Raw genomic sequence first — 14435 nt, 5'->3', positions numbered from 1 at the left:
AAAAAAATTTGGCTTGACTTTGACTAGGGCAACTCCCATTGACTTTTACATGAACTCACAAGCTTTTAGCTGCTGAATTTTTACATTTGAGTTTTCGGGTTTTTTGCACTAAATTAAACAGACATTCGCGTTTTTGAACCATAACTCAAAGTTTAGCTCAAAAAACTCGAATCAGCGTTGATAAATCAGCCCCTATGTGTTATTTAAGCTTTTCAATTATGTACCTGGTATCTTCAAGTTGAGATCGCAGGTGCTGCCAATGCTCGCAATAGAAGGAGCCTGACGCCTTCGGGTTATGCTCTCCTTCATACGTCCCTCACCTGTCACTTTTACCATAAATGGACTTCCTGTAGAAAAAAAAAGGGCATGAGTGGTGCTTATGTATTTGGAAAAGGCAAGCACTGCCTTCTTATTTATTACAAATGGAACATGTGTCTGGATATTAAGATTCATTTTGGGAAATAATGTTGCACTGTGGGTAAAAAACCTATCAAACACACCAATTTCTTTGCACTTATTTAGTAAGTAAGCCCTAAACTGTGTAATATCACAGAGTGATCCATAGTATGTTTGAACATCTTTCACTCACCTGGCACATGCTTTTCTGCAAACTTAATGTTTATAATGTATGTTCCAGGCTCAGTAGGACAGTAAGACACTTTACATGTTCCATCTTCCATATCTTCGCAATTAATATCCACCTTACTTGGGCCTTCAATGGATAAGCCCAATCCTCCATATCCTGAGAATTAAATTAAGAAGACCAGTAGAGTTAAAATCATAAACAAAGAACTGTGTGAAGTAGAATGCCTAGCATACATGCCATTCTTACCTGCATTCCTGGTGTCTACAATGAATTCAGCCACTTCAAATGTTACTCCCTCCAGCAGTCCCTTTCCAGACACTTTCACCTTGCTGGCATCTCCAATTTCAGATGGTCCCACCATGATTTTGAATGGGCTATTAGTGACGTGCTTCCCATTCTTCTTAACACTTACTACGTGCTCACCAACTTCTTTTGGTGTAAATGAAATGCCTGTTGAAAAACAAAAAAAAGGCAAAATATTAGGGTGCATGTATGTCTGCAAGTGCAGTGAGCAAAGAGCAATTTTGAGCGTAATCCCCATGTGTTTTTTGCAGTTGCATGAGGGTGATGCGCTTGTACTGCTTCTGCATCTTAATTGCATCCAATTTGTCAAAAATGAACAAAAATGCGTGTGCACTTTGTCCCAAATCAGGCGCAGTTGCACCAAATATTGTATTAATTCTGCCTGGTGTCATTGCTAGTGTTCACTAGCAGCTGAACTGTGGTGATTGATGCAGGTCTGAAGGTGGTTGAATTAGCTCCTGCATTAATAGGTGCAGCAGCACTCTATTTGGAACCGAGCACAACGGTATGAAAGTGCGAGGAGTGCATTTCAATGCAAGTACCTTTAATTAAAGTAGTGTAACGTGTTTTAACTGTGGGGAAATTGCGGGAATCACAACTGCACTTGCAGATGTACATAAGCCCTACTGTTTCTCTGTATAGGTAGAGAGACAGTCCGAAATAAGGAGTGCTATTTATAGCATGCGTTAAAAATCTTATAACATTTTTCGCTCGATTCACTAAAAGGACACTTGTCATAATTAAGAAGCAATGTTCTTGGTGTTATTTATCTTGCGACGACATATTTTCAAGCAACGTGCTGCGTAATATGTTGTGCGCTGCGTAATATATTGCTTGAAAATATGTCGTCGCAAGATAAATAACGCCAAGAACATCGCTTCTTAATTATGACAAGTGTCCTTTTAGTGAATCGAGCGAAAAATAAGAAGTGATAAGATTTTTAACGCATGCTATAAATAGCACTCCTTATTTCGGACTTTAGTGAATCGGGCCCTATGTTGCTTTTCTCAGATATCTAGAGGCCTAGCCTGAAAGTAAGATTAGGTCAGAGTTAGGAAGGTGACAGACGGGAAGATTAGTCGCCCTGTGACAAATCTTCGTTTCCCTCCCTTAGGCTAAGACCGTAGGGTGAAGACACACAGAGCTACTTAGTAGCAGCTACTTCTCACGGCTACTAAACACCAGAAAATACCCTTCCATAGACAATACTGAGAATTGCCTCTGCTGAAACACACATAGAGACAATTATCAGCAAAAGATTAGCATTGTCTATTTCCGTAGCTGTGACAAGTATCACACAATGTATGTGGCAATGTATCATACACAACAAGATTAATTAGATATAGCAAATAGCCGCTTGAGTACAAAAGATCTAAATTACACTGCATAATATTAATCTTGTAAGAAGCAGTTCTTATTTTCTAGAGGATACCAATGCTTTATCTGCCCTATATTCTATTGCTCACTTTTTAGTTAATTAATTGCAATAAAATAGCTGAACCCACCAATGTGCCTGTTGGGAAGCCTCTTTAGTAGACACGGCTCCTCATTTCCAGATGGAGCTCTGATACTAGCAGTAAGCAAACTCAAGTCTGATTCTGTAATCTTGAGGGAAACATCTGTGGAGGTTCCCACATTCAGCTGGGAAGTTCTCATTGAGTCATCACCTATTGGGACAGAATAAGCACATGTGTAAATACAATTAAAAAAAGTGGATACCTAAATAAAGTTTAAGATAAATTGCTAGAGATAGTGTTTAGGCTTGATAGCACATATGTTTGAAGAACAAATATTTTTCAACGAGAATTGATAGAAATATCACCTGTTATTTTGGATGTGAAGGGGCTACCAGGGATGTGCTTATCATCAAATCTCACAATGATGTTATAATCACCAGGGGCTGTTGGCATGTAGGATACGGTGCAAGTGCCATCTTTATTGTCTTTGCAAGTGATCTCAGCTTTTGATGGTCCTTCCACTGCTAGGGATAATCCACCTGTATCAGAAAGGTAAATAAAACTTAAGATAAAGTAGGAACCAGTTATAAAGGTTTAAAAAAAGTAAAGGACTGAAATTAGTTCCTTAAGTGGGACACGAAAGACAGAAAATAAACTCATTATGTGCAGTCCCAGTAAAGGGGAAAACACAGTAAGAATACATTTATTGCTGACTTGATTCAGTGTTATGGATCTAACAAAATTCAGATGTAAATGCACTTACCTTCACCGGCATCCTTTGTAACAATAGTAAACGTTGCTGGTTTATTCACCATTCCATGACTCAGTCCTGGCCCATATGCACTTACATGTCTGCTATTAATGGCATCTACATAAAACTGCAGTGGGCTCCCTATAAAAGAGCAGTGATCACATTTTTTTCATGTAGCATCACACATATAATAAAGATCTTTTTTATTTACTTAATAACCCTTAACATAGGTTGAAGTGTTTGGTGCCACTTATTAGAAACAGAACTCGTTTGCATAAACCATCAGTCAGTCCCTAAATGACCCATCACAGCTGCTATTTTTTTACCCTATGGTAAAAGAGACAATTGTTTGATTTGAGAGCACCCAGTTAGGACACAAACCCTACATCCTTTGTAGTTACTATACTGAAGTCATCATGCAGTCTATGGTTCATATTGTGTCATGTCTAGATAGGAACTGTCTAGAGATGCACTGACTTAGTTACCTGGAATATGGTTTCCATCATATTTTATGTCCATCTCATGTAGTCCTTTTTCAACAGGTGCAAATTTCACAGTGACAGTGCCATCTTTGTTATCCGTAATATTAGGACGAGCTGTCTTACCAGAAGGCATACGTACTTCACCTAGATTCAAAGACAATAGACAAAATCAGATAACTAAGGACATATGGAAATCACTGATAGTTATGTATATCTATAAAACAATGTGTCTTTCAGAGTCAACTTTTATTGTGGGTGTCATGTTATTGTGGTGAGTTTGTGCCTCCCACTAGTGACTAGATTATAGGTTATTTGGGATAGGGGTCTCCCTGTGGTTCAATTTTCTTGTGCAAACAAAAGTAAAAAAAAGGTTATATGTTTTATTATAATTCCCTATATATTCTATTCAGCTGGGTTTAGGAAGTGTACCTGTAATTTCCCCTTTTTGCACAGTAAAGGGAATGACTAAATTGAATGGCCTCAGCATGGTATCCAAATTCTCTACAGGAACTACTGGCTCCTCTGTGGCCTGTATTGGATGAAAAGAAAGAAAAACTTATAAATGGATGTTACAGAAAACAGAGACTTCTGGCCAAGCTGCAGGTGCCTCTAACAAAAAAAGGTCAAACAAATTCAAAATTAAAAGAACATTTCCGTAGGCCATGCATGTACATGTTGAGTTAAACATAATGCAGAAAAAAGAACAGTAGGAGAGGTGAAAAAAAGATTAAAATAGTTTCTAAAGTTTAAAATGACTGTCTGCGAGGCAGGGATCATTAGCAAAACCAGGAACAGGGAGAAATGGTATTAAAACACAAATAGTGGGATGTAACACAGTGATGTAAAAGAAAAGGCATCTGGGAGATAAAAGGCTTCAAAAAAGAAGGGTAGTGGTAAATATTCCTAAGAGTCTAAACATTTACTTTTAAGAAAAAATCCAATATATCAGTAGCCTAGCAGGAGGGGAGAAAAGTTTATGTTTTTTAGGGGGTTACATATAACTTTGCTAAATGTTTCTTCCTATGTGATTTTCACGTTACTGCTTTGTTTAAACATTACCCTTGTGCTTTCAAAAACCAACTATATTGGCTATTTTGAGCCCCTGACATACATATCATATTCTATTTTATGTTTAATTTGAGACACAAAAGCTCACAAAGATTGAGCAGGTGTATGCAAGAAGGAACAGTAAGCAAAGGGCAGAGAAATATGATAGTCTCTTGGTAGAGGAATACAGGGTTTTTAGTTATACCCAGTTAGTTGGATAGCCAGGGAGGTGTGCGGGGTAGGGCTGGTGTAGTTGTACTGTATCACACGGTTCCTCTATGATGGGAATGGTGTCACATGCCTGGCAGAAGGGAGGGAAGTCACACGTTATACATTGAAGGTTGCACTTGAGGCACTTTTCATTACTTCCTGTTTACTCACCACAACATGGAAGGGGCTGTTGGGTATGTGCTCGCCACCAAAACGAATTGTGATTACATATTTGCCAGGCTCAGGAGCTGTGTAGTAAATGTCAAAAGTTCCATCCTGATTTTCCACTACATCAACATCCAGTTCTGCTCCATCAGGTGTTGATACTTTGCAGGTCACCTTGCCTTTCCCTGCAGCTTTAGCATCCACTGTGATGACAGTCTCCTCCCCAATCTGAATTGAGGGTCCCAGGCATGTTCCTGAAAATTCACAGACTTTAAATTGCACAGTTTATTTTGTCTAAGAAAGGTCTTTTTTGTTGACTTCTGCTTGTAACGGTGGCATAGTGGTTTTCAAACATATCAATACAGATATTTGTACAGTGCATGGTTTCTAGATATCTACACAAAAGTACCGATTAATTAGTTAGAGCAAAAATAAAGTCCAGGGTCCGACTGACCTGCCAGAGCCCTTTATTTTTCCCATAGGTCTATATGTCACCTATTCCACTAACACTGTCAACATTTAATTGTCCTTAATGCTGGTCTAGGAGACTCAGTCTGACACTGATAAGACCTTTTTACCTGTGCTGCTTTTGTAAATAACCAGAAAACAAGCACTTTTAGTGAGTCATAAAAATAGGTTTGAAAAGCAACCCATTCAATAGAAGTTTTATTGAACAAAATGTGCTGTAATCATAAGATGTGCATATATCAGTGCGATAGTTTCCCATACTGGTATACGCAAGGTTGTTTGCATTATTTCAAGTACTGGAACTGGGATGGGTTCCACTATTGTACACTATTGCCTTAAAAGATTGCTTTAAAGCCTGTCTAAGATAGACTTTATACACAGCGGGCACTACACTAACATATAAAAGTAGCCCAGAGGCTGTATTAAAAAAAGTATAAATAATCAACAACTTACCTAATCCATGTCCACCAATAGACACTAAAAAAAGAAAATTTGGAGTTACTTTTGTGAAAATTTTACCCATTTTCCCCCCTTTTTTTAGAGACATACAATTATTACTTCTCACACATGATATTAGTCCTACATAATACAAATCCAGGCCTAAATAACCTCCATCTGAGGGCAGTGATACTTATAGATCTCTGATAACATTTAGTCTCAGCATCCTTCAAGAACAATGTTCAACTAGGAAATATTAGAAACTGTAGTTCAGTACCAACATGATTCTTCAGTTAATTATATAATTTTCAATGACATTCCAAGCCGTTCTCATGCACATCTCTGAACAGCAGGCTCACCTGTCACTAAGCACTTGCTGGCATCACCAGTGGGCACAGCATGAATTCGGAAAGGTGAGTAAGGAATTTCATCTCCTCCATATTTGATGGTGATAGTGTATCTTCCAGCCATGTCTGGTACATAAGACACTGTGTAGGTGCCATCACCATTGCCTCTAATATTTGCCTTCTTTGGTTTACCTTCAGGGTCCTATTCCAAGGAGAATGATAGCAGTCATCAGATTTTGGGAAGTTTTATACATTTTTTTGCAATTCACTACAAGGCTGAGTAATTTAGTTATGACATATAAAGCTATATGGTAAGTAGACTGGGAGGTGTAGTTGTACATGGATAATCAAAAATACTTTGTATGTTAAAAGAGAGATAGTTTTTCTGTCCCTAACATAGCATGTTGTAAAGCAACTATGAGCTAATTTGCTAAGGTGTTTACTAATATTTATGTGTTTTTATATTTTTAATCAAATTGGATTTTGCACTCTGTGTGCTACAGAATATCAGCCTTTGGAAAAATGTAATCACATGTAAAGTAATGCAGCCAGACAGGCTTAGCAATCGTAGCTCAATTGTCTAACACGGACAATTAACTTTTTTATCAAGAAGGTCAGCTGCAGGTCCACTGATCTCCACTAAAAGGAGCTCTTAGACCCTGACGTAAGCCCTAAATATAGATGAGCTCATTCTAATGAGATGCGCAAAGCTCACAACTGTTCCAAAAACGTATTAGGGATCACATCATTCACTCTTATAAATATGCCATATGAACTGGAATAGTTTTCCTAGATTAATGGTTCTTCTTAACCTACTCATTAAAAAAGTGAGAACACGCTGTATAATTTAACCACCATGCATTTTTCCTTAAAAAAAGGTATGATGACTTAGTTTTTTGTTTGTAGAGAATTTGTTGTGAGGCATTTTGCCACCTTCAAAGTTCTGCGCAGAATTTAAGTGAAAGTTCAAAGATAACAAAAATAACAACCGATACATGTAAACATTTATACATATCTGATAAAGAACCTGAGAATCTATTTTGACCATTTTGGTACTCACCAGAATCTGAACAGTTAGCAGACCTTCCCCTGCATCACGGGCATCAATGGTAAACTCAACAGGCAGGCTGGCTGGAATACCTGCTGTGTTGAGACCAGGGCCACTGGCGCGCACTTTGCTGGCATCATGGGTTGGCAGCACTTTGATCTTGAATGGGCTGTGAATGGTAGAAAACATTGATATAAGATGATAAATGTTCTTAATTCAGTAATATGAGTGCTCACAATTGTTTTTTAGCATCCAGTATCAGTATTGTAAATCTTACCTTCGTGGCACCTCCTGATCAGCATATCTTACAGACACAGTGTATGGTCCATCTGTGGCTGGAGTATAATTAACTGTGTGTGTCCCATCTCCATTATCTCTTATATCTACAGGCTCTGCCAAACCTGGCAAAGAAAAAGAGTGTGTTTGTTAGAAAACTAACTTTGTTTCCATATTCCTTTAAATTTCTAATTGCTCTCTTCCCTCCTCAGTTCTTGCACTTTACTGCTTTTTTACCTGAGGGTCCTTGCACCAGCACTTCTAGTGGTGCCAGTCCAGCTTTACTACAATCCACTGTGAAAGTCTGAGGAACATGGGCTCTGACACCAGATCCAAGCCCAGGACCAGAACACTTCACCTTGCTGGGGTCCACAATTTCCTTAACTGGAACACGGAAGGGACTTCCTGAAAGGGCAAAAAACAGAACAGCATAAATCAGAAGCTAAGGAAGACTCAGATAATGGTGTCCCAATTATTTATATTTGGGGAGGGTTTAAGGGCTGCCACCTATTTGGAAAGAAATACCAGCTTTCCTATATTTTTATATTTTATATAACAATGGCATACATTTTTCACAGTAAGTAAGGTGCAGACTTTTTGCTGGTCACATTATGTTTGCTCATATGTATAAATTCTGGTAATAGAGCAGTGTGTTACAAGGCATCTTATCCACATACCTGGAATGGGACGCCCCCCAAATGTGATATTCACATCATAATCTCCTGGAGTAAATGGTATGTATTCCACACTGCAACTTCCATCTTTATTATCCTTACATGACATTTTTGCCTCAGAAGGACCTTCTATGGCCAGACCAAGCCCCCCAGTTCCAGCTCCCCTGAAACACAACACCATGAAATAATGAACATTTTAAATAAGTATATAATGAAGCCAACAATGGAATATATTTGATTGATGAGAAAAATTAATCCCTTAATTCTGTTACAGATTTTCCTATAGAAAAAGGGAGTTCTAATGTGATAAACCATAAGATAAGTTTTTCTATTACAATTGAATATGTGTAATAAATTGTACTATATTGGCATTATATGAACATATTACTACTTTATGGCAACTATTTGGTGAAGGCTCTTTCCTGTTGCATCAGGATAATATCCCCATTTTTATACAGAAGACAGGCCTTGATTTTGGAATGGCATGTGGAATTGGCAGGTGTCCACATACTTTTGCCATATTGTAAAAGTTCGTAAATATCATCCTTACCTTGTCTCCACAGTAAAACGGTTAGACTTGTTAAGCAGCCCTCCTTCAAGCCCTGGACCATATGCCCGTACACGAGATGGATCACAGCCCTCAGTCACAGGCACACGAAATGGGCTCTTTGGCACTGGAACATCATCATAAAGAACTTCAATCAAGTGCACTCCTGGAGAAGGAAAGACCACAGGTTACAATTTGTAATATAGGCAGGATGTATCATGTTACTGGCTCTTAAATGCATGTAAGAGCTGAGACAAAAAAAAAATTAACATGGATATCTTTCTCTCTAGGTTTTTAATATATTTTTAACTTGAATAAAATTTCAGTGTCTCTATTACCAGAAACTAATAGCTATTTTATATTCTCATTTTGTAAACCAAGAGTTACCAAAAAGGGCTAGATAATAATAGGCATGTGAATTCTGTATACTTTATACAGACAGAAAGGCTGTTATACCAAAGCATTTCAGGTTAACTTCAGCCTTCTTAATCTGTTTAACAGATCTGAATACAATTAAGTAACCAGTTATGTCATTAATAGCCTGAGATGTTAAATTAGAATAAATCTCGGTCCTCCTGAATGCTATGCCTCGTTTAACAGCAAATCTCAGGTGACATAACATCCAGATGCAATATGCCTGGAAACGATTTCCAAATGCTGTCAGTTGTGCTAAGGTCACAGTTCACTAATGCCTGTTGTATGTTTGAAAATATGTCATGTGCCTGTGAGACTAGAATACAAGATAAATCTATATGAAAGCAAACCTTCACATATATTGCTTTATAATTTATAATATAGGCTTTAAAACATGCTCATTGTTTAGGATTTGGAATAGGAAAAAACTGGGCAAGTCATATCCTGCTGTGTTTTTGCACAGTTCTTTAGACAGAACAAATTCCTAGCTAATGTCATAGTAAATAGCTTCCTCCAGCCTTGTAAAAGCTTTCAAACTATATATTCCTCAGTATACATTCCTAGTGCATACTTGGGCATATTTTGTTTCTGAGATTTTATCATGTGTATGCCTCCCATTGTTAGGCATACCTATATGATATGGACACAGCGAATATTAATATTTTCCATTATTCATAATGCAATCAAAGAATTACCTAAACTGCTACCTCACATAACAGTTTCACACCTGTATAAGTATTTATGTTGCTTTTACTAGGGTTTCTCTGTTATAATGCTTTGGTTGGCTGCTGATCTTTGCTCAAATCTTACCATCCTCATACGCTGTATACTGCACATGGTAGGTGCCATCTCCATTGTCTGATAAGAAACTCTCAGTGACAGCTCCAGAGGGGCCGAGAATGCGCGTGGTCACGTGACTGCCACCAGTCTTAGTGAGGGAACGAGCATCAACGGTGAATTCTGTAGTTACCTCACGAAGCACCCCTGAATGGGAAAATCAGTTTAGGCATTCTTTAAAACAATGGCCCCAAAAACATGATCCTGGCCTGCCTAGGATGGTCTAGGGCAGTGAGTAGTATGGACAAAGCCTGAAAGACAGTTATGGTGAGCCTGGAAAGAATGCTTATTTGCACTTCTAGATACTGCTGGAAATTCAACCTGAAGGCAATTGCTGCTAGGATTAAGAATGAACATTTATTTGCCCCAGTATTCATTGATGCACTATTGAATGGCTGATACAGCACTGTTTATATATCGGACATTTTTATGGGATAAGGGAGGCCCTAAACCTTGAAGGTGGACCGGAGCAAAAAAGTCCTACACCCCCCACATTTATGGCAACAACAGAAAAAGAATGAATATAGCGTTGCCAGGTGTCAGTAGAATGTTCTGCATAACAGGTTATAGCTCTGTAGTACTCACACTCTAATTTTAGCTCCAAGAGAGATAACATGATATTCACAAGCTTATATGGTCAGAAAGAATTGGACTGAGGCTCCCATTGAGGCTTTAGTTTCATTTTAGTCTGCAACCCTAACTTAAAGAGATACTGACACCAGAATTATATATATTTTTTAAATATATCATAAGTGTCTTTGCATGAGCTTTACAATTACCTCTATGAGGGGGCTGCTTTATTTGTGCAGCAGTAGTTTGTTAGCATTAGAAGTTATAACTGACAGATTGAAAAGGGACAGTCAGGTTGGCAAAATAGTAAGGTTTAGGAACTTCAAGTAACAGTTACTTACAAAAGCAAACCTGTCTGTGAAAAATGATCAACACAACCTATTGCACTTTTTATGCACATTAATATTTTGAAAAGTAGTTTTTTCATGTCAGTATCACTTTAAGAGTAGGAATAATTTAGCATATAACTGCCATTTTAAAACAGTTGTACTTCTGTCATAAATATATACAAATCAGTTTAACTTACAAAGGACATCAGTTTACTGTTTTGCTTATTTAAAATTTGTAGTGTATGGTTAAGCATTTATACACTACTTTAGCCTACAGCTGCCATCCTACAGGGCCCTATTATGCATGTGACCCAGGGCAGATGCCTGTTCTTGTCTGATGAAAGCTCCATATTACCACTATTTTTCCCGCTAATTTAGTTAAACTTGTATTGACTTATTCTTTCTCTTACCTCTGGGTTCCACCCCTGGGCCAAACACCTTCACGCCACTGGTGTCTACTGCAGGCTCTACATTTACACGCACAGGGAATTTTGGGACAGCGTGACCTCCATACTTGATGGTAATTGTGTAGGCTCCAGGGCATGCTGGAATGTAGGTGATGCTGTAGGTCCCATCGCTGTTATTCTGAATCAGTACTTCAGCCTTTGAACCTGAATCTGACAGGATCTCAATTGTAAGCTCTGCATCCCCAGCTTTGGAGCAATCCACGGTGAAGGTGGCCACTTCACCAGCTTTTCCTTTTTCAAGCCCAGGCCCACTAGCTGTGACCTTGCTGGGGTCAAAGACAGGGCGGATGTCAGCCTTGAATGGAGAGCCTGGTATGTGGGATTCTGCAAATAGGATGTTTATAGAATATTCCCCTGGTTCAGTGGGAAGGTAAGAAACTGAGCAGGAGCCATCTCCATTATCCTGGCATTCAATTTTTGCCTCACATGGACCTTCTACTGTAAGACCCAATCCTCCTGTACCAGCTCCTTTGGTGTCAATTGCAAATGGGGCTGGTTTTCCTACAAAACCTCCTTTCAATCCGGGTCCATAGGCACGAACCTATAAGGAAGCAAGGGAAAAATATATGTTGACTGAACCACCATCATTCATGAAAATGGAAGAATAATTCTAAAATCTAACATTATTCCTGATGTATGAGGAACAATGGAAATATGTATTTCATAATAAGCACTAACTGAAAAAAGATATAAATAATAAGTTACTCTGATATGTTTCCTAGTTTACTTCATACAAACTGTGCCTACAGTGTCTAATATTCCTTATAATCTGCATACCCTTTAATATCTTCTATTTTATTTTATCATCTGCTTACTGCAACAGAGGCTTGTCATACTCCTTCTATCAGTTTATCTAACCTCTCACAGACCTTTTCCTATACTTCAGTACAGATGCAGGCTATATTGTTATAGCTTTAGAGTCCTCAATAAAGCCACGTTGTACTGTTTCCACAGTTGGACCACGTTTTAATTTCTCTAGAGACCAAATGAACAGGTCTAATCTTGCTACTATGAACAAGAAGATGGAGGAAGATGTGACTGAGATGTAACTAAGGCATTTTATGATAAGATCTTATATTTCTCCTTGAGATCAGCACTGCATGCTACTATGTAAAACTTTTATCTCAGTACAGCCGTGCTTTTCCCTTCTCTCTCCCGGTTAAATGTTGACACTTACTCTGCATCCTACACACATACACACATACACATACAGAAATGAATAACACATGGTAGGAAACATAATATATGCCTGAATATACAGACTACAGAACACAAGAGAATAGAGAGAATATAAAATACTGTATGTGTATAATATATGGATGTATGTATTTGTCAGTGTACAGAAGAGAAACATATTTAATAAAAGTTTTCTTGGATTAATGTTCTCATGTGCATGGAAACTCTATAGGCACAGACAAGGCTGCAGATACAAGAAACTGTATAAATGTATTCCATTTAATTGTTTGAATTCTGGGCCAGCTGTAAGACTGTAAGTGGTAAAAAGCAGTAAAAATAGTAAAAGGAAAATATATTACAAAGCATTACCCTTGCTTTGCCAGTGTCTACAACCAAAAACTTTTCAATTTCATGGGATATTCACTTCGCCTAAATGTTTTTTTACCTTGGAAGAGTCAGGTGGCATTACTGCCTCCACAGAGAAGGGGCTTCCTGGTACAGGATGTCCATCATAGCTGATGTCCACTTTATATGGGCCCTCCTCAGGGGGCATGTATTTCACCGTGTGAATGTCACTTGTAACTCCAGTCTCTACTTTACAGGGTATTGGCCGACGAGAAGGAGATGTGATCTTCACATCCACTTTTCCTTGACCTCCAGCTCCACTGGTATCAATTGAGAACTCCTGGTCTTTCCCGACATCTACCTCTGAAGGAAGAGAAGGTTGAGGATTGATATGATTAATAAGGTAAGTTATTTAAATGGGTACAAGACCACCCATTTAATAAATTAATATACCCAACAGATTACCACAATGCCTAATTATTTTATAAATACTATTTGGACAAGATCAACACCTACTACAAATTAATACTCACTGTTGTTAAGCCCTTGAACCTTGACTTTGCTCAAATCTAGAGGAGGTGCCACATTAACATTGAAAGGACTTTTAGGAATGGGGTCCCCTCCATAAGTTACTGACACAGTTAAGGTACCCTACAAAGGATAAAAGAATGAAAAAAGGATATGTAATACTACAAGTACAAGTTTAGTACATATCTGTAAAAATACTGAACAGGTAGTTTACCTGCTGCACTGCTGTATACTTCACAGTGTATGAATAGTCATGGTTATCAATGATTTCAAAGTCTTGCACAGCTTCACCCTTAATGCTCCCAGCAAACTGAACATCAAGTTTAGCCTTACCAGCTCCCTTGGTGTAAACAGTAAAATGTGTGGGTTTTCCAACCTCCACTCCTATATTAGAAGAACAACACGGTATGTGTTAAGTTTACAGCTAACACAATTATGGTATGGTGGATATATAATATGTTTATTTATTTTTCTGTTTGAGTTTATTGCATTGTTCATTTAACCACAAAACTACAACTTACCTGTACGGTTAAGCCCTGGGCCTTCTGCACGGACTTTGCTAGCATCATGTGAGGGATCTACCTTGACTCGGAATGGACTGGTAGGTATTTCCTAAAGCAGGAAGTCCCAAACAGTTAGTTACCATGTTTTTTGGTACATGAAAGTGTGTTACTTTGTAAATGCCTTACATGACAAATTCCTTGCGTTCATGCATTTGTTTATAATAAAGGTGGAAATGGAGCTTAAAGGTAGTCTACTTTATTGTCCTAGTTAATTTCATACCTGGTCAGCAAACAACACCATGATAGTATATTTCCCTGCTCCAGGGGGTGTGTATTTTACAGTAAATGTATCGTTGTCATTCTTGATAATGTCAAAGTCAATATCTGCTTCTGCTGGTCCCACAACTCCAGGAGCACACTTAATCCCAATGCTGACATCTCCTGTAGACAAGAGCAACCAATAACAT

The 14435-nt window shown here is 38.2% G+C and overlaps 1 protein-coding gene across 4 annotated transcripts in view; it reads right to left on the bottom strand.

Annotated features, from left to right (window-relative positions):
* flnc (filamin C) overlaps positions 1-14435 on the bottom strand; it is a 54966-nt gene that overhangs the window by 6439 nt on the left and 34092 nt on the right. For 2 of the 4 annotated variants that reach the window (XM_031899084.1, XM_002931838.5), the window contains 24 exons: positions 14249-14409; positions 13987-14077; positions 13680-13849; positions 13471-13588; positions 13038-13300; positions 11360-11957; positions 10024-10197; positions 8803-8965; positions 8256-8416; positions 7816-7983; positions 7580-7703; positions 7315-7471; positions 6267-6456; positions 5923-5946; positions 5008-5255; positions 4832-4927; positions 4009-4108; positions 3583-3723; positions 3110-3238; positions 2712-2885; positions 2395-2556; positions 833-1036; positions 590-742; positions 225-347 (listed from right to left, as the gene is read on the bottom strand). In XM_031899084.1, coding sequence (XP_031754944.1) covers positions 225-347; positions 590-742; positions 833-1036; positions 2395-2556; positions 2712-2885; positions 3110-3238; positions 3583-3723; positions 4009-4108; positions 4832-4927; positions 5008-5255; positions 5923-5946; positions 6267-6456; positions 7315-7471; positions 7580-7703; positions 7816-7983; positions 8256-8416; positions 8803-8965; positions 10024-10197; positions 11360-11957; positions 13038-13300; positions 13471-13588; positions 13680-13849; positions 13987-14077; positions 14249-14409 — 4092 coding nt within the window. The remainder of the gene's footprint in view (positions 1-224; positions 348-589; positions 743-832; positions 1037-2394; positions 2557-2711; positions 2886-3109; positions 3239-3582; positions 3724-4008; positions 4109-4831; positions 4928-5007; positions 5256-5922; positions 5947-6266; positions 6457-7314; positions 7472-7579; positions 7704-7815; positions 7984-8255; positions 8417-8802; positions 8966-10023; positions 10198-11359; positions 11958-13037; positions 13301-13470; positions 13589-13679; positions 13850-13986; positions 14078-14248; positions 14410-14435) is intronic. The other 2 variants (XM_031899085.1, XM_031899086.1) reach the window with 1 other exon arrangement.

This window comes from Xenopus tropicalis, chromosome 3 (assembly GCF_000004195.4).
Source record: "Xenopus tropicalis strain Nigerian chromosome 3, UCB_Xtro_10.0, whole genome shotgun sequence".
NCBI classification, from domain to species: Eukaryota; Metazoa; Chordata; class Amphibia; order Anura; family Pipidae; genus Xenopus; species Xenopus tropicalis.
This window is presented reverse-complemented; position numbering and strand designations above follow the sequence as displayed.